The sequence below is a fragment of the Rosa chinensis genome, chromosome 1 (assembly GCF_002994745.2).
Source record: "Rosa chinensis cultivar Old Blush chromosome 1, RchiOBHm-V2, whole genome shotgun sequence".
Lineage (NCBI taxonomy): Eukaryota > Viridiplantae > Streptophyta > Magnoliopsida > Rosales > Rosaceae > Rosa > Rosa chinensis.
The window spans coordinates 59666993-59688630 of NC_037088.1; the positions used below are offsets into that span (position 1 = coordinate 59666993).

General features: G+C 37.9%; 4 protein-coding genes across 4 annotated transcripts; all 4 read left to right on the top strand.

Annotated features, from left to right (window-relative positions):
• The first annotated feature begins 4872 nt into the window (after nucleotides 1–4872).
• LOC112171058 (protein E6-like) lies at nucleotides 4873–5433 on the top strand. Its single transcript, XM_024308303.1, has one exon. The coding sequence runs from the start codon at nucleotides 4873–4875 to the stop codon at nucleotides 5431–5433; it is 561 nt and encodes a 186-aa protein (XP_024164071.1).
• A 976-nt stretch (nucleotides 5434–6409) lies between these two features.
• On the top strand, nucleotides 6410–11575 carry LOC112182965 (putative ABC1 protein At2g40090). Its single transcript, XM_024321539.1, has 12 exons — nucleotides 6410–6621; nucleotides 6884–7038; nucleotides 7169–7294; nucleotides 7389–7484; nucleotides 7639–7739; nucleotides 7951–7987; nucleotides 8473–8691; nucleotides 9061–9172; nucleotides 9624–9715; nucleotides 9804–9983; nucleotides 10302–10415; nucleotides 10860–11575. The coding sequence occupies exons 1-12, from the start codon at nucleotides 6444–6446 to the stop codon at nucleotides 11067–11069; spliced, it is 1620 nt and encodes a 539-aa protein (XP_024177307.1). The 5' UTR covers nucleotides 6410–6443; the 3' UTR covers nucleotides 11070–11575.
• Nucleotides 11576–13344: 1769 nt separating this feature from the next.
• LOC112198099 (GDSL esterase/lipase CPRD49) lies at nucleotides 13345–16378 on the top strand. The gene is made up of 6 exons (XM_024339150.2): nucleotides 13345–13661; nucleotides 13874–13951; nucleotides 14539–14679; nucleotides 14959–15035; nucleotides 15128–15265; nucleotides 15875–16378. Exons 1-6 carry the CDS (start codon nucleotides 13551–13553, stop codon nucleotides 16092–16094), a joined length of 765 nt encoding a protein of 254 aa, XP_024194918.1. The 5' UTR covers nucleotides 13345–13550; the 3' UTR covers nucleotides 16095–16378.
• A 2378-nt stretch (nucleotides 16379–18756) lies between these two features.
• LOC112181664 (DNA replication complex GINS protein PSF3) lies at nucleotides 18757–21635 on the top strand. The gene is made up of 7 exons (XM_024320045.2): nucleotides 18757–18913; nucleotides 19483–19587; nucleotides 19672–19740; nucleotides 19822–19922; nucleotides 20237–20329; nucleotides 21077–21216; nucleotides 21310–21635. The coding sequence occupies exons 2-7, from the start codon at nucleotides 19543–19545 to the stop codon at nucleotides 21417–21419; spliced, it is 558 nt and encodes a 185-aa protein (XP_024175813.1). The 5' UTR covers nucleotides 18757–18913; nucleotides 19483–19542; the 3' UTR covers nucleotides 21420–21635.
• Nucleotides 21636–21638: the final 3 nt, after the last annotated feature.

Genomic DNA, 21638 nt, shown 5'->3' on the forward strand with positions numbered 1-21638 from the left:
AAAATGATTAGTGTAACTGATACAAGGCTTATCATATCCTCAATTTGTTTTTTATAACTAACCCTAAAATCCAAACGCTGTTCTTCCGGGTTATATATATAGTAGCGCTAGTAAAATCTTATCAGATATATGCATTGAGGTTTGAACTTAATGACAATGATTCTGAAGGTTTACCTGAGTGCATTGAGGGTTAAACGTATATAATTAACAACAATCTACGTAGTTTTTTTTTTTTTGGTTACAATCTACGTAGTTGTTAATTGTGTTAAATGCACGGTTGAATATGCTTATCAAACATAAAGTTAGACCCTTATTTCTCAAAGCTGTTCTATGAGAACATTTTAACGTAATGATGCACTGTTGACTTGGTACACAATAATAATAAATCAACAAATTCAAAACAACGTTGGGCACTGATTAACCCAAATGTGCACTATCCAATGCCAACTATCATGCACTTCATGTCTATATATGTTGTGGCTGGGTGACCCTATGCTGTCCTGGCAGTAGCTTTGGTGGGTGAAGAGTTTTATGATGATCAGATTCCGAAGACAACGGCTAGTGAAGTATACTGTATTATCTCTCTGATCTCTCTGTATTGATATATAGGAATATGGCCTGCATGTAATATATATATTGGAGAAGCTACCAACATGAATATCGAATATTTGTCCTCAACCTCCAGCTAGGTTTACATAAACAAAGCCAACTTGCTTAGTGCTTTGGCTGCTTCAACTTAGAAGCAGATACAGCTTTGAAGCTTTGTTTACAAAACGGTGTTTAAAATGTGGGAGAGAGCAACCCTACAAGACTAGCTGCACCAGCAGCTAGAATATTTTGATGGCTTTGAAGTGAGTAGTACTGTAGTGGTGGCACAGTGAGGTGAGTGACCAATGACAAGTGACGGTTTTGTTGACTTGTGTTTCAGCATATGCAAAATTTTGTTTCTTCTTGTCCATTGACTGTTGAAATTTTTGAAAATTCATAGTCAATTTTATTCAGCAGATGGGAACAGGAAACGTTACAACTAAATGTTCTCTATATCTGAAATTGTAATGGAATCAATCCCACAAAACACAAACAAAACAAGGCCTGACACCCTTTATTCCTCAAACCAAGAAGGCGACGAGTTCCAATTCAACATGGCCGGACAAGCGCATCACGACGGACACACAAAAAAGACGTATATGTGTGATTTGTTGAATCATTTTATCAAATACTTAGAGCAACTCCAACAGCTTCCCTATAATTTTTGTATTATAGAGAAGCAAAAGTCAAACCTTTAGCCTATTTTTCTTCTCTAACTCCAACAGATTCCCTAGTTTACAGTAATCTATAAAATCTCCATATTTTTCTTTAAAATTTTGGAGTTTGCTGTAAATATAGGGAATTTGGTTTTCTCTCTCCTCTCTTTCTATAAAATAGAGATAGTTATAGGGAATCTGTTGGAGCAAAACAGTCTCATTTTTCCCTAAAGTAGAGAAAAATCAAAATATAGGGAATCTGTTGGAGTTGCTCTTATTCTCAAGTTTTAAAGGATTATACTTAATTGCTTGAAAATACTAAGAAAATTTATAGCACGTTAGAATGATAATCTCACCTTATTTTTTACATAATTCCTCAATGATTGAATCACTTTGTAACCCTATTTGATCACAATAAATTATTTATATAATTATCAAACTCAACTTATTGTGTGTTATCTTTAAAGCCGCTTGTATCTACATAGACCCACAAATGGTCACACATTGTTGACTAGCTAGTCTGAATCCTTTCTAGGCTAGGGCTGAATTTTTGCCAAAAGCACCAATATTCTAGGGTTCAAGTATTGGCTAGGATAACGCTCAAAACCTGAGAACTAACACACCATTTCTATACCCCAAAATTGATTAACCTAATCAGAAAAACATATAACAAAAACGTACTTTCACAAAAAAAAAAAAAAATACAACAAGATTACATATATATAATAAAAGATCACAACAGAATTACAAAATATTATTCAGCGCAGAAAGTGTAAATCGAAAAGAACACATTCATGGCATGATCTGCACCTTTAAACTGACGTTTTGAATGCGTGGAATAACGTTAATTAGATCGATCTTTTCTGCAGTCTTGCTCTGATCCCACTAGTCAAACAAAATATTTCTATATCGCGTCACTGCTTTTGACATATGAATCTGAGTATTTATATATATGTAAATATCACTAACCTGGATAAGAGCAAAACCCTTTTACGTAATAAGAAAACTTCAAATGAACTGAATCTACATCGCTTTTGCTTGGTGGATTTCCTGTGCAGCCCTAGTTTAGTGCATTTGTCAAAACCGTAAAGGGTGTTTACACATTTTTGAATAATCCAAAGCAATCTGGGTTCCTTCCCTTACGGAGAATATAAATATATTGCTTATTTGGCCAATTGGCCGAGTGGAAGTAATCTTGGTTTGGCTTACATATATACTCTCTAATTTTCATTTGTATCTGGAGCCGCCTTTGCACGGGTTAAATATTATTAATGAGTCAAATGTGAGAAACCTATGGGCCAAGTTCTAGAACTACATCATGTGAGGGGCCTGCGAAAACAACATAATGGCGTGCCATTTGGTACAAATTTAAAAGCATTGTGCTAATTAATTAAGGATTTACATGATATTATACTCTATTTTGTAGTATCATAATGTTGAATGTTATAGTTGGGCATACAGCTACTCAAATATAGTACATTTAGAAAATGTCATTTTCTATTATAAACACCATTCTTTCTTCAATCAATTAACCAACTATTCTTGTAGTTGCTTACCATTATTTCTAGGATAATTTCTTTTATAAATAAGATATCAACAATAGCTAGCTGACGCATTACTTGTTCTTCGCAAGAAAAATGTGTGAAAATTTAAACTCTAGCGTATTGTTTGTATAGCTACTTAATTGCATGCTCTTGTTCTAGTTTCTTTGAGTCAATTATTAGTCCTACGTACTGTTCGTGTACGTATACAGTATACTTATTAGTACGTAAGAAGCAAAGCATACATAGAGTCGTCGAACATTTTAGCGGGTGAACATAATGTAAGTTTGAGTGGGAGTGATTACAAAACTCTAAACATCATGTATATATCCGCTGGTACGTGTACGTCCGCCAGCGTAATTGCTGCAACCTACGATCGCGTATTGAGGTCAATTGCTCCCAGCCACTGAATTATTTTTGTTGCATAAATTCCTAGCTAGCTACTCTCGAGTCAGTCACTAGGTACATAACCTAGCTGTTGATTAGCTTCTTTCAGTGACCTTTGACAGCTTTCGGAATCTGATTCACCCCGAAACCTTACTCGTGCACTATGAAACAAAAGGGGGATCTTCCACCTTATGATCTCGTTATCTCAAGGCAACTATGACCAACGAGAGACAGACCACATTATTCGATCCAGAAAGGAAAGTAGCAAATAATGCAGCCTCCCCATTTTGTTTCTCTAGCTTTCAGGAATCTAAAACAGAACCAGCAACAGTAAGAGTGAAGATTCATTGATGTTTGTTTTCAGATTACGATTCCCCTTATCGGGGACACCGGCCTCGGAAATGTGTGTAAACACAGAAAGAGAATGGAGGGAAAGTGAGAAAAACAAAAGTGGAACTTGTCTCCCTCTTGGAAAAGCTGTGTGTCCCTTTCGCTTTCGCTTGGTTATAATAATATTCTGGGAAGGAGAACTAGGGCTCGTACTTATTTGGCTACGCGTACAGCACGCGGGAAAATCAATTGGAAGATAAAGATTGGAGAGGGCCGGGGGACAAAGAGCTAACTTAGCCGAGCAGACACTTTCTAGAAAGCAAAGTGGATAACGAGGCGTATTACGCAACTAATTGGCTTTTAAAAAAATGTGTTTTTGGGATTTGGATATTGCGGGGGAAAGGCATGGCCATGGTCATGGATTTTGATTTTTGAGTGGGTATTTTTTAATGAACGTGATGCATAAGATATGATGGTTATGTAGCCATGGACTATGCAACTAGGTAGGAGGTAGGTCACTCATGAAGTCATGAAATGTGTGACTTGTATGTTATCTAAAACGATTTCCTTTCATAAAATTTTTAAATTAGCATCATAAACTTGCGTGGGAAGTTTGTACGAAAACAAGTAGTTTTCATCAAAGAATGTACAAATTATCATTTTTTCTTTAAAGAATAGTGTTTGGTCAGATGAGGATGTGAATGGACCATTCAAGTTTGTTACTATTATTTTTATTTTTTATTTTTATAAAGTAACTCTTGAGAGTAAGGAGGCAAAGTTGTCCATTGGAGTATTGAGCTCACCAAAAACTATTGGAAAGAACTTGTTCTTATTAGTGATAAAAGGATAAACGCTTTCACCAAGTATCAATTAATGATAAAGTCTCTTTCTAAACCGCACACTCTTGAACAGTTCTGAAGTTGGTATACACGAGAGAAAAAAACGTAAATTTTGGTCACATGAATTGACCCTCCAACCCCTGCAACTTGCCAATTAAGGCTCACAAAACCAGCAAATATTTAACCGGCTGGCCGATGTCTAATTTTTATAATTAAATTAAGAGAAAAATTCAGTTACCGTCTCCAAATTATGCTGCCAATGCTAAGTTGATATCCAAACTCTCAAAAGTATCAATGTGATACCCAAAAACATATTTTGACATCAATGTGATACTTCCATCAAAAATTTCTAACGGCACCTTCTGTTTGCTGACATAGCAAGCACATTGGCCCCAAAATAAAGTGAAATGACCAATTTACCTCTTTTTTTTGTTAATTCATTTTTTTTCTTTTCATTTCATTTTTTTTCCTTCTTCTGGGATTTTGTTCTAGTCAAACCGCCGCAAGCTCCGCCACCACATTTCGTGGGCTATGGTCTCTACGGCGACAAGTCCACCGAGCTGCCTCCCTCTACCAAGAGTCCAAGACACAACCACAACCAACGCTGTACCATACTCGACCACCCCCACCAACAGTGAACATTACACCACCATCGCCACCAACGGTGAACCATACACCACCACAAACGACGAAAACAACAACATTCCATACACACACTATAATCCCAACAAGAACAACAACAACTACTACAACAACAACTACAAGACCAACCAAAACGGGATGAGTGACACAAGATTTACAGTAGAGAGGCTACAACACTCCCACCACCACCCCAACCACCCAAACAGCAACAACTACTACAATGTTGAGAGGCAAGGCATGAGCGACACAAGGTTCTTAGAGAATGGTAAGTACTACTACGACCCCAACAACAAGAACAACTACAATCAAAACCAGTACAAGAACTCGTTTGCAACATGCACCAAATTCTCCACCCTCATTCACAACGTCTGCTGGACGATTAAGGGTCGCAACGTCTTCCTCTCTGATCTCGTCTCCGCCGCCTCCTCCGATCCCCCCGACGGCTGGTGACTCTCTCTCAAGAAATCAAAGAAAAATGGCTTATGCTTCTTCTTCAACTTCACTCTTCTTGTTCTTCTCCCTCCTCTCCTTCTCCTCCTCCCAAACCATCACCAACATTGCCAAAATCCTTTAAAATTCCTGCTACAAATCCATGTCCCATCACTCTTCTCAAGTGGCCCAACCACTTTGTACCCAATACCCGCCGCCTCCGCCTCTATCTCCTCTGCGGTGTACTCCTTTTTTGACCCACCACCTTTTGATAAACTCCCATCGTCACTACTATACCCAATTTCACTGTCGTCGTCGCCGTCGCCATCTTCTTTACTGTCCCCGATCATCTTCAGCACCAGCAGGTTCGATTGGGAGATTCAGCCTCAAGAATCTCTGCTACTTGGCGCAGCGAAACCCTTACCTTTGGCGGTCGAGATCATCTGGAAAAACCCAGCAAAATGAAAGACTATTGGGAGGCGGTGTTGGGAAGAAGAAGAAGAAGAAGAAGAATCGGGGGAGGGGGAGAGAGAACGATTTGTTCATGTTTTTTTTTCAATTAGTTAGTAGTGAAAGACTATTATGCCCTTGACAAAAATACCACATCTCTGACACGTGCTTGTCACGTCAGCAAACAGACCACACCGTCAGATATTTTGGATGGCGGTATCATGTTGATGTCAAAATATGTCTTTGGGTATCACATTGATACTTTTGAGAGTTTGGATATCAACTTGGCATTGGCAGCATAATTTGAGGACGGTGACTGAATTTTTCTCTTAAATTAATTTATGATTGTCCTCTCAATCAAACTCTACTGTTTGACAAAAGAAGAAGGCATAAACAATTTTGCTCTCTATCTGAAAAAAAACAAACGTGTCAGACTCTCAGCCTACTTCAAGCCCAATAACCGGTAGATCAGACCAAAGGCCCAAAACTAAAAGTTTTGGAGAAGACCCAAGAAGCTATTACTCGTATAAGCCTTCGGCTCCTTCAATTCCCTCCCGTCCTTTAGCGACGTGCCCAAAGAAATGGCCACGCGATCCTTATGGCGCGCAAAGCTTGCTGTGTCGGCAACCGCCCTCTTCGGCGGAGCCGCGGCGGCGACTATCACCACCTCCGAAGACCCCGCCATGACTATGAAGCTCTACTCCACCGTCCCCGTCCGCCTCCTTCGCGACTCCATCACAGCCGCCGCCATCGCCTTCGGTACTACCTCAAAAACCTCTTAGCTTTCAGATTTCACAATACGTCGCCGTTTTCGTGCTTTTTAAGTAGAGCATTGGCGCCCTAGCTTACCTAAATTGAAGTCAGTTTCGTCAGATTCATTAGCTTAAGTAAAATTGTAGTGAAATTTTGATTCATTGGTGTTGGAATAGAGTTGTAGCACTCATCAGTTTGATATGATTGCATTGCTAGTAGCTGAGGTCTTGAGATTCTAATGGAGTTTTCGACATTGCGTTGTGATTAGATTATGAGTATTCACTGTGGGGATTGCCTGAAGGAAGCAGTGAGAGGTTAAGGGCCAAACATGAAGTTCACCTCAGGTCTGCACGTAAACTACAAGAATTGTGTTTTAAAAATGGAGGAATATATATCAAGCTCGGTCAACATATTGGACAACTGGTATGGTTTCGATGGCTATGTATAGAGAAGGTTTATTTTACGTTTCGCATGAGCTTTGTAGAGCCATGTAAATTTTTGACAAAGAAAGGATTAAGTGATTTGTTTTTTATGTTCGTTCAATTTTGTACAGGAATACTTGGTACCAGAAGAGTATGTCCGGACAATGAGAGAGTCTATGTTGAATAAATGTCCAGTTTCTTCATATGAACAAGTGTGCGAAGTCATCGAGAAAGAGCTTGGAGATAAGCCGGATAAAGTATGTGTTTGATTAATTTTTATAGAGGTTTTTTCTTTGCTCTGGATTGGTGAGGAAGAGTACTGGTGTACTAATCTAAGCTTTTCTAATGCAGATATTTTCTGAATTTGATCCTGTTCCAATAGCAAGTGCTTCTCTTGCACAAGTCCATGTTGCTCGCACACATAATGGCCAAAAAGTTGCTGTGAAGGTTCAGTTGTCAAATTTCAACTTGAATAATGTTTTTTTTTTTTTTACTGCTAGGTGCAATCAAGTAGTATCTCAGACGTATAGAAACTTCAAAACATGCATGCTTCTTATAAGAGACTAAGAGTTTCTTTCTTTTCATACATTTCACTATTCAGGTTCAGCACACTCACATGACAGATACTGCAGCTGCAGATTGTGCTACTGTAGATGTGATTGTGAACACCCTGCACCGGGTTTTCCCTTCTTTTGATTATAGGTATGTTGGCTAAAATTTTCATGTTTATCATATCCCCTGGTTTCTAATTAATAAGAAAGTTTGGTCGACACCAATTTTGCTAATGCTAAAAATCATAGTTGTTTCTTACATGCATGTGAACAGTGTAAGCATTATGAATTTATGATGCAGTTTCATCTTTTGAAATGTGAATGTATTTGTTGCTCTTTTTTATTCTTGCTTTTATTTACAGGTGGTTGATTGTGGAAATGCGTGAAAGTTTACCCAAGGCAAGTTGCTAACTATTCTAAATTTGATTGGCTTCTTCATAATTTGGTAGAAATCTATTTAAATTATCTGTTACTTTTTCATGTATTTTAAACCATTTGTGTTTTCTTTGGTAATGGGGAATTTTGTCATGTTTATGTATGGTGAAGAATCTAAGGGCATCCAAGCTGATGTCCTTTTGTGTATTTTGGATATTCTTTCGCATTCCAGTAAAGTTCACACCTCTTTCTGATGGCTATTTAGACAAACTTGCTTGCTTCCTTTTATTGTAGCAAACCAAGTCCAACAGAACTTTATGCTAGAAGTTTATCTCACTTTGTTGGCACTGAATTTTTTTTCTTCTTAATGTTCCACTGTTGCAATAGAAAATATGTGGTGTTTGGATCTTTTCTTGACATAAATAGCAGCTTCTTTATCACGATACATGTGATTACCTAGCATTTTTAATAGCCATATTGTCATTTGACTGTGTCATTGTGGTAATCAGGAACTAGATTTCTTAAACGAAGCCAAGAACAGTGAGAAATGCCTGCATAATTTTCTGAAGCTTTCTCCTCGAATTGCAGCTTATGTGTATGCACCAAAGGTGCATTGGAATCTAAGCACCTCAAAGTTGTTGACCATGGAATTTATCGATGGAGCACAAGTAAATGATGTCAAGACCATTAAAAAACTTGGGATCCGACCCGATGAAGTTGCGAGATTAGTAAGTTCAAGTTCATCTTGTCATATGCTGACAATATGTTTTGAGACAATCATGTTGAGAAATTGATTGGTCCATTTAGAGTTACATATATTTTTCTTTTTAAGATCCAGATCAGAAACTATATCAGTAGATTGTCTACACAGATCTGATTGTGCTATATAAATTAAGGGGTGGAGGCATTGGAAACGCAACTTTGGGTCTTTGGACTCCTGTGCCTTTATGTTCATTGTTTTGATTTTAGATCTAAGGATATGATACCAGGAACCACAAAGAGGAAAAAGTATCTGAATCTTCAGTTACCTTGTAAAAATAAAATCTTAGTCAATTATGGCATTTGAAAGAAAGTAAGACTTCATGTTCTTTATGCAGGTCAGTGAAACTTTTGCCGAAATGATGTTCAAACATGGGTTTGTGCATTGTGACCCACATGCCGCCAACTTGATAGTTCGTCCTCTACCGTCTAGCAGAAAGAGCATTCTAGGTAAGGTTCACATGTACTATTGAGATTAGTTAGTTAATCATTTATGTTTTAGTTAGTAACCACAACTAATGGTTCAACCATGGCTCTTATGGTTATAGCATCTACCCCACTTTCTTGAGAATAAATTGTCAAGTCCTGATATTTTGATATGCAATGGCTTCTGGATCATGCAGATGACTATAATCTGCTGACAATTTTTTGGTACTTTGTGTAGAATTTGGTAGGATTTACAGTATGTTGTAGAAATCAAGAAGAGTGTTTCAGAACTAGTTGAATTTCTAAACCTTGAGAAATTGATTTTCAGAAGTCTTGCATGATTTGATTATGCTGTGGGCTGTGAAAATATATCCAATCTCTGCATTTGTTGGTATTTGTGTCCGTTGAACTTTCTTCTTTGAAGGTGCCTACACCATGCGCAACTCATATGTTCCCCTCCATTTCTCATGTACAGGCAAGAGAAAACCACAACTGGTACTTCTAGACCATGGTCTTTATAAAGAACTTGACAATGAGACCAGAACAAACTATGCTGCACTTTGGAAGGTGTGTATTTGCTTTTCTTGGAATGAATTTCTTTGATATTGTAGGCACTTACTTTGCTGGCTTCTCTGATTTAAGATGATTATTGCAGGGATTGATATTTTCTGATGCCGATGCAATAAAGAAAAATAGTGCGAAATTAGGTGCTGGAGAGGATCTGTATGCATTATTTGCAGGAATTCTTACTATGAGGCCTTGGAATAGAGTCATTGACACATCTATTGATCACTTGGTTATACAAGGAAATGACAGTGACCGTTCAGAACTTCAGGTGAGCTCTTGTACTGGGTTAAAGTGCAATTCACTGTTTGTAATATTTTTAGACTTGTGTTATATGCTGTTACATATGCTGTTACAACGTTACCCAATACATTATTTCTATGTAGTTCTAACTCATAGAGCAAATGCATATATTCAGATTTTTTTCATGGACCAAAATCAACTCACTGAGGAGCGTTGTAATCCTTGCAATTTTGATTTTTTTGTTTTTTTGGCCATCTGGTTGAGGTGGATAGCTTGAACATACTTTAATCCTTCATGGTTGAGCTGGATAGCTTTGCTTAAATTACTTTAATGTCTTATTTGGCAGATGTATGCTTCTCAGTACTTCCCCCAAATTACTGAGCTTCTGAGGAGGCTGCCACGTGTAATTCTCTTAATGCTGAAGACTAACGATTGTTTACGATCAGTTAGCAATGCTCTGGTATGACATTGCTCTTGCCTATCTGTTTCTGTTACCACTGAAAACTGATTATAGTCAGAGTAATCCTGATTGTCAAGTAGCTGATGTTGAGTACATGAGCCTTAAGCTGCATGTCAAAAGTCCGACAAAGTCTGTGATTATAAAACATGTACCTGGCATGGGTGCCTTTATCATTTTAAGTGTCCAGGCAACTATAGAGTTCTTTTAGATGCCTTACTAAGGTGTAACAAAATGTTGTCACATCTTGTGCATTAGAGTCGTGTTTCTGCAGAATGGTTAGCACAGTTAGCTTAAGCATCTTTTAGGAGGGTTTATATTCTGTCGGCATAATTTGGACTGTCGTGTATTTCACATATATTATAACTTGCTTTCAATCCTTAGTTGTTGATTTTAATGGATAAAACATAAATTTTGAACCAGTTTATTGAAATGCTTTTCAAACAGTTGCAGGAACCTTCTCTCGAGACATTCATGATTGTTGGAAGGATTTCTTCTGAAGCCATCATTGAGGCAAAACTACAAAAGAGATCCTTTTTGTCTTGGTTGAGTGCCTGGTTAGACGAAATCCAATTAGAAGCTCGGCTTTTTATAATGCGAGTAGCCTTGTGGCTTCTGCGACTCAGGAAATTGTCTTGGCAGATGGCACTGAAATAATGTTGCAGAAAAGGAATATATATGGCTCATAAACTCGGTAAAAAACCAAAGATTGGTGAAACTAAAATTATTTCTGTTCTCACCCAAAAATGGGTACGCACATTTTTTGTCTCCATAAATCAAGCCTCTCCATCTAGATGCAGGATATCTGATCATGGATTGACAGGTGATTTTTTGACACGATGAAGGAATGCATAAATTGCATTCCATTACCATTCTTGTGTGCATATAAAAATTGACAATGTCCTCCGGGACCTGTTTAATGTTGTAGAACCTCATCAAAAGAGAACCCTATGGACTGAGAATTCGTCCAGGATTTTAGTTATATGCTTTTAAGCATAGAATTCATTTGACTTTTGAAACTGATTCTTTTACTGATAACTTATACACTGTATTCTTATCTGGAAAATGAATCCTGTTGAATTACCAGACAAAGCTGCATATTGTATGTTTATCAAAACAAATCATTGGATGGAATAATAACTATGGTTGGTTTTTGAGTTCAAGCAGGTTGGTTGTTCTTTGTTATTTAGGAATCTTATAGTATGAGAATAGATGGAATAAATGCTGCATTTTTTGGTGGTCGGTTTATTAATTCCAGCAGGCTTCACTGTCCCTTTCTATCTTTTTCCAATCAACTATACTATTGTTTATTGTCTATTTGTTACTTTGCTTTGCTGGTGAGGCTTGGTTTGGTCTGTAGTATTGTTCTTGTTTTGCCCGTTTGCTCATCTCTTTTTGTGAAGTTTGGCAATATAACAGCTGCATATCTGCTTCTCTCTTATGAAATGTCACTCTCCAAGGAAAATGTGTAGGGTAAGGGACACATATTCGGATGAGTTTGTCTAGTTTTGAACCTGTTTGCGATCCGATGGTGGGTATTGAAGGAAGTGAGAAAATGGTTTACCATGTGATTAATGATTTCATATCGTGGTCACAGCCTTGTTGGTTGGTGGTTGGTACTCGTTGAATCAATGAGGTATTAATGTGAAGATCTGGTTGGGGCAGTGAAGTTGGGTGGCCTATCATTTACCAGCTTCACCTGCTCTATCAGATCCCCTGACCATAGCATTAATTTTTATGATGGTTTTTCTTCTACACTAAATGCCAACTAATATTTGAAGAAAGGGTTTACAAGTGGTCTTTTCTTTTCTTATTTTGGTATAATTCATGCATCTTTTACCTGAGGTTTCTGTAGGTTATAGGTCGAGTATGGTGTAGTCATTTAGGGTTTTGCTTTTGAGATGAGAATTCTTCCTGTAGTTGTGGAAATGGATAGCTCTGAAGTTGCAAGGTTGGTTAATGCTTTGAACCAATCTTGGGGTGAGGAAGGTTTTCTGATAGAGGAGATCAAATTTCTGATGAAGCTTTGTAGCAACACTGAGGTAGTTTTCCAACCTAGAGAGTGCAACAAAGTGGCTCATAGTCTTGGCAAGTTCATCTTGAATGAGAATGAAAATTTGTATTGTATTGAATATGGGCCAGAATGGCTTATGGAATCGATTAAGATTGATTCCGATGTTTGTAACCTTTCCCCAGTTTAATGAATGGTTACTTTATTGATAAAAAAATAACTACAATCATATGAGAAAAAAGTGCATATGATACTGCAGATTTTGTTTGCTTTGCTCTGTTTATGCTTATTGTGGTTGTAAATTTTAAGCTTACATTGGAACTACTCTGCTTGAAATGGCAGAGGACAGATCGTGGTTTTGAGTTCGTTAAAGAGTAATTAGATTCCACTTTCATACTTCAAGCATGTGGGTGGGTACATCCATCTCCATAAATTATCAGAATGCTAAAGTTGATTCGAATTGGGTGCAAACTCGCAAATAAGAGTCGTCAAATCCCTGGAGAGGTAAACATTGAGAAAATGAAGAAAGAAAGCATATATTCTTTTCGTCGGTCCTAAGAGAAATGAATTTTGTATGGATTACAATCATTGAATTGCATATACATATGAAGAAACTATGTTATGTATAAATACGAAGATAAATATATCGTAAATCATAATGTAACACTCATCATCACTATTATCTGTAGTGTAATATTGTCTTTAACAAGTATAAGAACTTCTATCGGGTCAATATCAAATGTTATCTTCGTATATGTTTTTAGAATCGGGCCGACGTGTCAAGTGCTAAGTGCCAAATATTTGGATAATGGTGTCTTTGTAAACTGATTTTGATGATTACTAAAATTTAATTTTTTGGGACCAAAACTCAATATATTCTCTGTCAATCCAACATCACAAGGCCCAAACCGTTTTTCATCAGGTGTCATGATGGACACCCATGACATATACAAACTGAAAATCGAAACGAAGAGTTAGGTGCATAAACATTACAAACAGACATACACACGGAGCCAGCGACTCAAACAGAACACCACTCAGACCTAACTCTACTCATTCTTCTTCTTCTTCACCCATTTCACTTTCTTATTTGCTCACAGAGAAGAGAAACACAGAGTCAGAGAAAGATGGTGGGACCCGCGAGGCCTCAGTTTGTTCTGTTCGGATCATCCATAGTCCAGCTCAGCTTCAGCCACGGCGGCTGGGGCTCCGTTCTCTCTGACCTCTACTCTCGCAAAGTAACAATCTTGACGCCCAATTGTTCCCTTTTAGTCATCCGTTATTTATTATTTTTTCTTTTTTCCTTTGTTTAAAAATGGGGGAACCATTACGCTTGTAAGGACTGCACTGGAATTCTCATACCCGTTTTGGGTTTTGCTGGGAAACATTTTCTGTGCTGAAAGCTCTGATCTTTGAAACCCATCTTGTTGGGTTTGTGGTTTTGTTGTAGGCAGACATATTGCTGCGTGGTTACTTTGGATGGAATTCACGGCGTGCACTAGAGGTGCTTGATCAAGTTTTTCCCAAGGTAAAATCTACTTTTTTATCTGCAAATTATGTTTCCTTTTGGTCAATTCAGACCATCATTTTTATTTTTTTGTTTTTTTATATTTTTTGATGCGATATTTTATTTGTTTGGCAAACCCATGTTTCAAGGCTTTGTTAATTTATGGACTATTGTAACCCAGGTTGTTTTATAATATAAAATGATTGGGTGCAACTTGTGAGGGGAATACCTTTTCACACGGGAAGAAGTTTTAGAATACAGAACAGCTATTGGTCAATTTAACATCTTGACCAATAATCAACTTTTTATGAGAATAAGAGTAGGCCAACAAAATCTTTGTCAAAGAGAGAAATATTATATTTTGTAGATTTGGATTCAAAGGTCAATGCACCAATAACAGAGTGTGCATGTCTGGTATTTGTTGGAGTTGCTTTTGAGTAAGGAATTACATAAAGACTGATTTGTATCCTTTTGGCAAGTTATATATGATTGCTGAACCACTTTGCCCAGCTTGCCAAAAAACACATATCAAACTACTTGGATATATTTGTTAAAAAAACAAAAAAAAACTACTTGATTGTAGTCTGATTTCAATGATGCCTATATAGGATGCAGCTGTTCAACCTTCTTTGGTGATAGTCTATTTTGGCGGGAATGATTCTATGGGGCCTCATCCATCTGGGCTAGGACCTCATGTACCACTTCCTGAGTATATTGAGAACATGAGGAAAATTGCAAATCATCTCCAGGTACTTACTTTATTCACCCAAATCATTTCAGCTTTTCTGTTAATTAGTTTTATAGACTGTAGTGGAGTGAGAGAGGCCCTATCTGAACATACATTTTGGACTATTGGACCATCAGTTTGACTTCTGCATCTGTTGTTTTTCTAGGCTTTATTGTGTATGTAATTTGGGTTCATATGCCTGCAATGTGTTTCTATTAGGGTCCTTTAGTGAAACAATATCCTGCTCAGATATATAACTGACAATGGTTCAGCATTCTAACAAAATGTATTTAAAAACCAGAGCCTTTCAGATTCAACACGCATCGTTTTTCTTAGTTGTCCTCCTGTGAATGAGGCCACAGTTCGTGAAAATAAAAGGTGCTCAGATGGAACTCTTGTACTGTTGTTTTACCTTTTTTGTATGTCTGATATCCTAAAGCATGTGTTTGCTCTTGGAAAAACAAAACCAGTCCTTATCTCAGCGAGTTAATAAGAACGAATGAGCTATGCCAACAATATTCCGAAGCTTGTATAAAGCTATGCCAGGAACTGGATATCAAGGTGGTTGATCTTTTTACGGCAATACAGAAAGGAGAAAACTGTTTTACGTAAGTTAGCCTGATCATGTTGCTCTCTCACTTTTTCACACTACCGTTGACATTTGCATTGTCTTGCTTGTATATTCTTAAATCATCCATTGTCCGATTTAATGTGTTAGTTTGCTCATACTAGCTAGTAGCTACATCCACTTGCGATGTTAGGTTGATTACTCCTGTGGTATTTAGCAACATTTTTACAGTTGATTTGCTGTTAGTCTGTTACACCTTCAGACGTCTGGCTACATGTACGCCTATTTAGGAACCTGTGTAAATCATTTAACCAGACTTTTTATCCCTCTGAAGAGTGGTTTTAAGTTTATAGCTCATACACTATAATAACTGTCTATTGGAAACATGAACTAAATGTCTGCTTTCTCCAGATAGAAGGTTTCGTCCCCTTTCCATAATGCTTAAAAAAAAAAAAGTCTTTAGTTGATCTAAAAGAACGTCAAGTAGGGAGGAAGTCTAATGGTTACTCTGACATGCATTCTCCTCATGAACCTTTATACCGGATAGTATAATTTGGCAGTGAAATGAATCTCAATTACTCATTTTCATGTAGTTAAAATTAGTCTATCCTAGTACATAGAACTTCAGTCTCTTCATTTTGTTTTTCAGAGATGGGATTCATTTATCAGCTGAAGGGAGCAAAATAGTTGCGGAGGAGATACTGAAAGTACTGAGAGAAGCTGATTGGAAGCCAAGTTTACACTGGAAATCCATGCCAACAGAATTTGCAGAGGATTCACCATATGATCTTGTTGCTGCTGATGGAAAGACGACGTTAAATCCCTCCGAATGGACGTTTTATAGAGATTTTCACTGGAACTCTCTATAAAACAGAGTTTCCCTTTCGGAGGCTGTGCCGTTGCATATTGAAGACTTAAGTATCCACTACTCCATGGGACTCTAGTTTAACTGCAATGGTACTTATAATATACTTCAACATTAATCGTACAATTATTTTTTCCGGCAATTGGTTCTAGTAGTTGTAGCCTAGCTAGTAGCTAGTAGGCAAAGGTTGGTAAAAGACTTATTTGTAATAACTTTTGTGCCTTCTCCTTGACAATGATAACTTTCATTCTACTGTGGAATCATACATACTTGGTTGTTTCTCCCTTCTTTCTGGTGAATTCTTTGTTCTTGTTACTTTAATCAAAATGTGAAGCGACAACGTTGGAATCCCCTATTTAGCAAAATGGCAAATAAAGATTACAATTAGTTGGATGGTCATACATTATACAAAACACACTCGGGCCTCGGGGAACATTTTTATGCATTGTCCTTACTCACTGTTCAATTTATTTATTTTCAAGAAACAATCCTGTGTTTCAATTTCAAGTAAATCTTTTTTTTAGCTACTGGTCATTAACTCTTTTTTTTTTGTTACAGAAGAAGCCAAAAAGTCCCAAAACAAAAATAAAAAAATCAACTAACATGAATCGGAGACAACTGGAATGGGAGAAAAAAGGAATCGGTATTGATTCCGGAATAGTTGATTCCTAAACTCATCTCCCCCCTTCGTAATCAAATTCCTGAGTATTCAGGAATCGATTCCTTATAAGGAGGTGAGACCTACACCCATTCCGATTCTTTCATGTGTTAGTAAACGCGGGAATACTATTACCCGGAATTATTCCGATTCCTTTATGTGTTAGTAAACGTAGGAATAAATTTACCCCGTAATCATTCCCTCTATTTTCATTCTCATTCCAAGTAAATAAACGTGTCATAAAAGTTTAGAACAATTCCCGGTTCCTCTAGGTCTTAAAACTCCATCAATACCATCAAGGTAAGCCTGAGAGGCAGGAAACAGGAAGGTCTTCAAAGATGATGAGACTAGGAGCATGCTCATTACTTTTTTGGCCAAGACATTAGCTGTCACGTTGAACTCACGAAAAATATGGTGATTTTTTTTTTTTTTTAATATAAGAAACTTTTATTAAAATAAACCAGATTACATAAAACGGGATCGACCGGTGGTGGATAAGAATTCCCCACTCTCCTCCCTAGTTCAGTTACGGGTCTGTCAAGAATGACCTCCATGAGTCGAAAGGGCCCAACCCCTAACCACCTATATCGCCCAACCTCTCGGGCTACATAGAATCTCGAGAATATTGATACTACCTCATAGACAACCGCCAGAAAAACTAACGTCCTCTTGCACACCGTGTCCCAAAGGTACTAGACCATGTGCAAGGATCGCTCGTCAGCACATTGACCATAAGATAAAACCAACAATAAACCAATTCGTCCCCAGGAAAGACACCACATCCATGGCACCTCAATTTGACCCAACCCTAGCTCAAATGAGTAGGGACATGCTAAAATCCAGGAAAGCCTAACGAAATTCCTAACCAAAAAAACTACCTTAAACAAAAGCACAAACCAGCAGCTGCAATCCTCTTCTCTTTCTCCAGGTGTTCCGCCGGCAAACCACCACCATAAATCAATCCCTTCGAGCTCGCCTCGCCGAAGAACTGCAACCCAAGCAACAATCCGCACCAAACCCCCTGCCTGTTTTCGGTGGGATCCAGGCCAAAGCCACATACCCAAACCAAAAACCAGTAAGGAATTTACCGTACCCTGCTGCCTGTTTGCTTCCACCGTCTTGAGAGCCTGAAACCACCATTGAAAGCTCCACCATCGAAGGCACCGACTATCGACGCAACGTAGATCAGTAACCAGCACCATACAATCCATGGCATGCCGCCGCCACGATCTGGTTTCTGGCCACCTACTCCATATTTGCACCGTCGTCGATCGCCAATCGCCCATCAACAACGCCTGCGCTGCCGCCTGAGAGGAGAGACGCATCATACAGAGCCCAGACCAATGAAGAAAAAGCAAAACCTGAAGCCTCGAGACTCCACGAACCAGTCCGGCAACACCCGCCATTCGTCGATGAGGCCATGAGCCATGGTTGACGCGGGGGCTCCGCCGGACCGGGGCTGAAAAATCCCCAGTGTTTCCCAAATCCTAGTTTCTGTTTCCTGTTTTCGCGGAGCTCTGGAACTTTATGTTATTCTTTTTCAAGCTTTCTCTCACAGAGATGCACTTATGAAAGACGACTTCTGTGGAAAAACATAATATATATATATATATATATATATATATATATATATAAAATATGGTGATCTTGATGTTTAAGGTTTAGGGAAAAAGAAAAGTCGGTCTCTTATTTCATTTTATAGCCCATATTTTGTAAACTCGCACTTTTGATTCCCAATAGAGAAATAGAGACCGACAAATACTTAAAGAATCAAACCGAGTGTATTTAAATTTAAACTTCTCCAATATTTTTTGAAAACGAACCAAACCGAACCGTGATAATTGATCGGAAAACCGATCAACACCTTCCGAGCCATACTGACCCATAATTTCATAATCGGTTTCGGTCTTCGGCTCCAGAATTGGGCCTGGACCTGGACCGAAACCTTTTCTAGCATATTGGGCCCGAATTGAAGCAAAACAAAAGTAATAGAAAAGTCTTTCTCTATATTTTTGAGTGAGAGCGGCGACCTCCTCTCTATAATTTGGAGTTTCCCTCCCTTTTCAATTTTTGGATCCTCTTTCTTCCCTCCCTTTCTATTTCTATCGTCTCTTTTCAGATTTCGCCGCCACCCACAGACCCGAACCTCTAAAACAACTACTCCGGTAAGCCTCTACTCCGATTCAATCATTTTCGACTTTACTTTCATCAATTTCAGTTCGGATTTGTGATTCTCACTTCCGATCTGAATCTGGGTTTTAGAGAATTCATGAGGTTTGTGTTGCCAATTGGGGTTTGTTTGATTCTGATTCTTCGTTTAAGTTGGGATGTGTGTGTTTTACCAGTTGGGTTTTTGTGGGTTTAAGCTACTTTTCGGAGATTTTAGTATTCAGCTGAACTATACATGCTTCTGGGTTTTGCAATTTGTTTGAAGAAATGCTTCATAGAATTCACAACCTTCTGATATTCGTGTTCGTTAATTTGGGTAATTGGTGTGAATAATATATGTTGAATCCGTTGGTTTTATTTCTGCAAAATTCGAATTCAAGTAAAAAAAACCCAAATTTGGTTTCCAATGCATCCCTAATGTTTCACTGAAATGTGGGAGATCTGGAGAATTTTAGATTGGTTTAGAGATTTGATTGTCGAATGAGTGTGAAAATTGGAATAATTAACTTGTATTGCATTTTGGGTTCTGGTGCTTTATGTGATGTTAACCAGTTCATTGCTCCAGGAATTTGTCTTGGAGATGCGGGGAAGACTGTGAGGACACCAAGGGGGATCTTTTGTTAAAATGGGAAATTACTATGACATTGACGATATTCTTGCCGAGGAAGAGGTTAGTAATCTTCTTTTTTGTACCCCGGATTTCATATGTTTTATTTAGATCAGTGTTCTGAATGTGTCTGCTGTTGGCAACCAGCTTGTCTCAGTTGTTTTCCAGAAAGGAGCAAATGGGGTTGGAATTGATCCTAGTGCTGAGGCCTATAGTGTAAGTGACCACAGTGGATTTGGAATAGGTGGTCCTTGCTGAAATGACCATTTCTTATATCTTCTTGGGTGTGTATTGCAGGTCGAACCAGGTTCAAAGGTCAAGCTGCCGTTCTGGCTTGCTTATGAATTACACGCAAGACAAGTAGTAACGATGAAGCTTCCTGCGTGTTTCAATCAACAGTAATGATCCTTATACTTCAATTCAACATTTTCAGTTGCCAAATTGTAGGGTCGAGTTACTTTCCCTTTTGACCCATTATCTGGCCTGTGGTCATTAAAATTCAATTAGACTCTAAAATCTGATTTGTAGAAGTTTCCTTTCTATGGTAGTTTATGTTGTCTTTGTCCCATAATGGAATATGATAAATTGATAAGTCGGTACTATCTAATATCAGTATTCACTGAATGCGTGAAGAATGACTTGTTTGATTGATTAAGTTTACATTTACTCATTAGATAATATATTCAACTCCTGTGGTTTCATATTTTATCAGAACAAGGCTGGAACTGGGGGCTGATGGAAAAGCTGTGGATTTGAGATCTCGATGTCTATACTTCTATGAATTTGGATGCAAGATAGCACCACTGTGAGTCTCTCCAACCCATTTCTTGTATGCATACTTTTATCAGTGTTCTCTCCTGGTGATATTCTTTTGTTATCTTATAATAGGTAGATATTTAATTTGTGTGATCCCCTTGTGACAGAGGAGTGAGAGAGCGCATGGCTAAAATCCATTATGGATCAACTATTTTGTTTCTGTGAATTTGGTTCTTTGTCAATGTAAAATTGAGTACTCCCAAAGCAAATTAATTTCTCAAAAGTATTAGTGTTTTTGTCAGTTAAAAATTTCAGGTAAAGGGAATTAATTTCTTACTTTCCTGATATTGTCTCATGAAATCCAGGTCCTTACAATAGATGAATATGGGTATATTTGACACAGAAAGAGAATGTGAAAAATCTCAAATCAAAGCAGAAAATGAAAAACCAGTATGATCAATAACATCTTTTTGTTATTATGTTGATAGTAGGATAGCTATCTGTTGTAGCTCAATCGCTGCCCCCTTTTCTCTCTAAATATGTGATACCTATTTGTGCAACAGTTGCAATGTTTTGTGTTGCGAAATACTTGATGACAAATAAATGATACAGGCCACTCAAGTTCACTCTGTTGGTGAATAGTTTCTGAATAATCAAGCAATACAACTGGATGATTTCCATGTTTATGTTGTTTTGGTGGTATATTGTTGATCTCCTAGTTTATGTACTTTATGCTGTCCATGTTTTTGTGGCCTGAAAACTGATTTTGACTACTATTTTCTTCAATGATGGACAGGGTTGGTGATAGAGACATGGGATCATTCCTGTTATCTGCATTCAGAAACAGGTATCAGGAAGTCCTGGCCAAGGCACATTCTGCAGCATATACAGCAGCTTCAAAACTCTTAACGCTCTTAACAAAAGAAGAAATCAACTGTGAGATTTAAACTACATAATTTTATGATGTCTTGACATTTGTGTCTCATATATGAATTTTGACAGATAATATCTATGGATATGTAATTGCAGTGTATGAGGCAGCTCAATCCTCCATGGCAGCCTTTAAGAAGTGGCGGATGGGTGGCCCAAGATTGCAGAGAGCTTCCGTACTTGGGAGGAAGAGGAAATCAACTGACTAGTTGCGACCTTTACTCTGCTTCTTCATCTTGTCTGACTCATTATAACAATTTGATATATTTTTCTGGTTGGTGTATGATTATCATTGTAAGTTTGTAATATAACTTCATAAGCTCAAGCTTAGCAGGAGTACTTCGGTTGAGTTAAACTTTGTAATGGCGGTTCCAAACAAGAATACACCCTCTATTCCCAACATGATGTTGGGGATTTTGGTTAAATTG

What these genes read in the sequence shown, in the direction of transcription:
- LOC112181664 (XM_024320045.2), top strand. Translation starts at nt 19,543, where the DNA reads ATGGGAAATTACTATGACATTGACGATATTCTTGCCGAGGAAGAG. An exon ending in CTAGTGCTGAGGCCTATAGT is followed by an intron (nt 19,741 to 19,821) that starts GTAAGTGACCAC and finishes TGTGTATTGCAG; the next exon opens with GTCGAACCAGGTTCAAAGGT. An exon ending in GGATGCAAGATAGCACCACT is followed by an intron (nt 20,330 to 21,076) that starts GTGAGTCTCTCC and finishes AATGATGGACAG; the next exon opens with GGTTGGTGATAGAGACATGG.
- LOC112182965 (XM_024321539.1), top strand. Translation starts at nt 6,444, where the DNA reads ATGGCCACGCGATCCTTATGGCGCGCAAAGCTTGCTGTGTCGGCAACC. An exon ending in AGCCGCCGCCATCGCCTTCG is followed by an intron (nt 6,622 to 6,883) that starts GTACTACCTCAA and finishes CGTTGTGATTAG; the next exon opens with ATTATGAGTATTCACTGTGG. An exon ending in GCCAAAAAGTTGCTGTGAAG is followed by an intron (nt 7,485 to 7,638) that starts GTTCAGTTGTCA and finishes TTCACTATTCAG; the next exon opens with GTTCAGCACACTCACATGAC.
- LOC112171058 (XM_024308303.1), top strand. Translation starts at nt 4,873, where the DNA reads ATGGTCTCTACGGCGACAAGTCCACCGAGCTGCCTCCCTCTACCAAGA.
- LOC112198099 (XM_024339150.2), top strand. Translation starts at nt 13,551, where the DNA reads ATGGTGGGACCCGCGAGGCCTCAGTTTGTTCTGTTCGGATCATCCATA. An exon ending in CTGACCTCTACTCTCGCAAA is followed by an intron (nt 13,662 to 13,873) that starts GTAACAATCTTG and finishes GTTTTGTTGTAG; the next exon opens with GCAGACATATTGCTGCGTGG. An exon ending in AAAGGAGAAAACTGTTTTAC is followed by an intron (nt 15,266 to 15,874) that starts GTAAGTTAGCCT and finishes TTTGTTTTTCAG; the next exon opens with AGATGGGATTCATTTATCAG.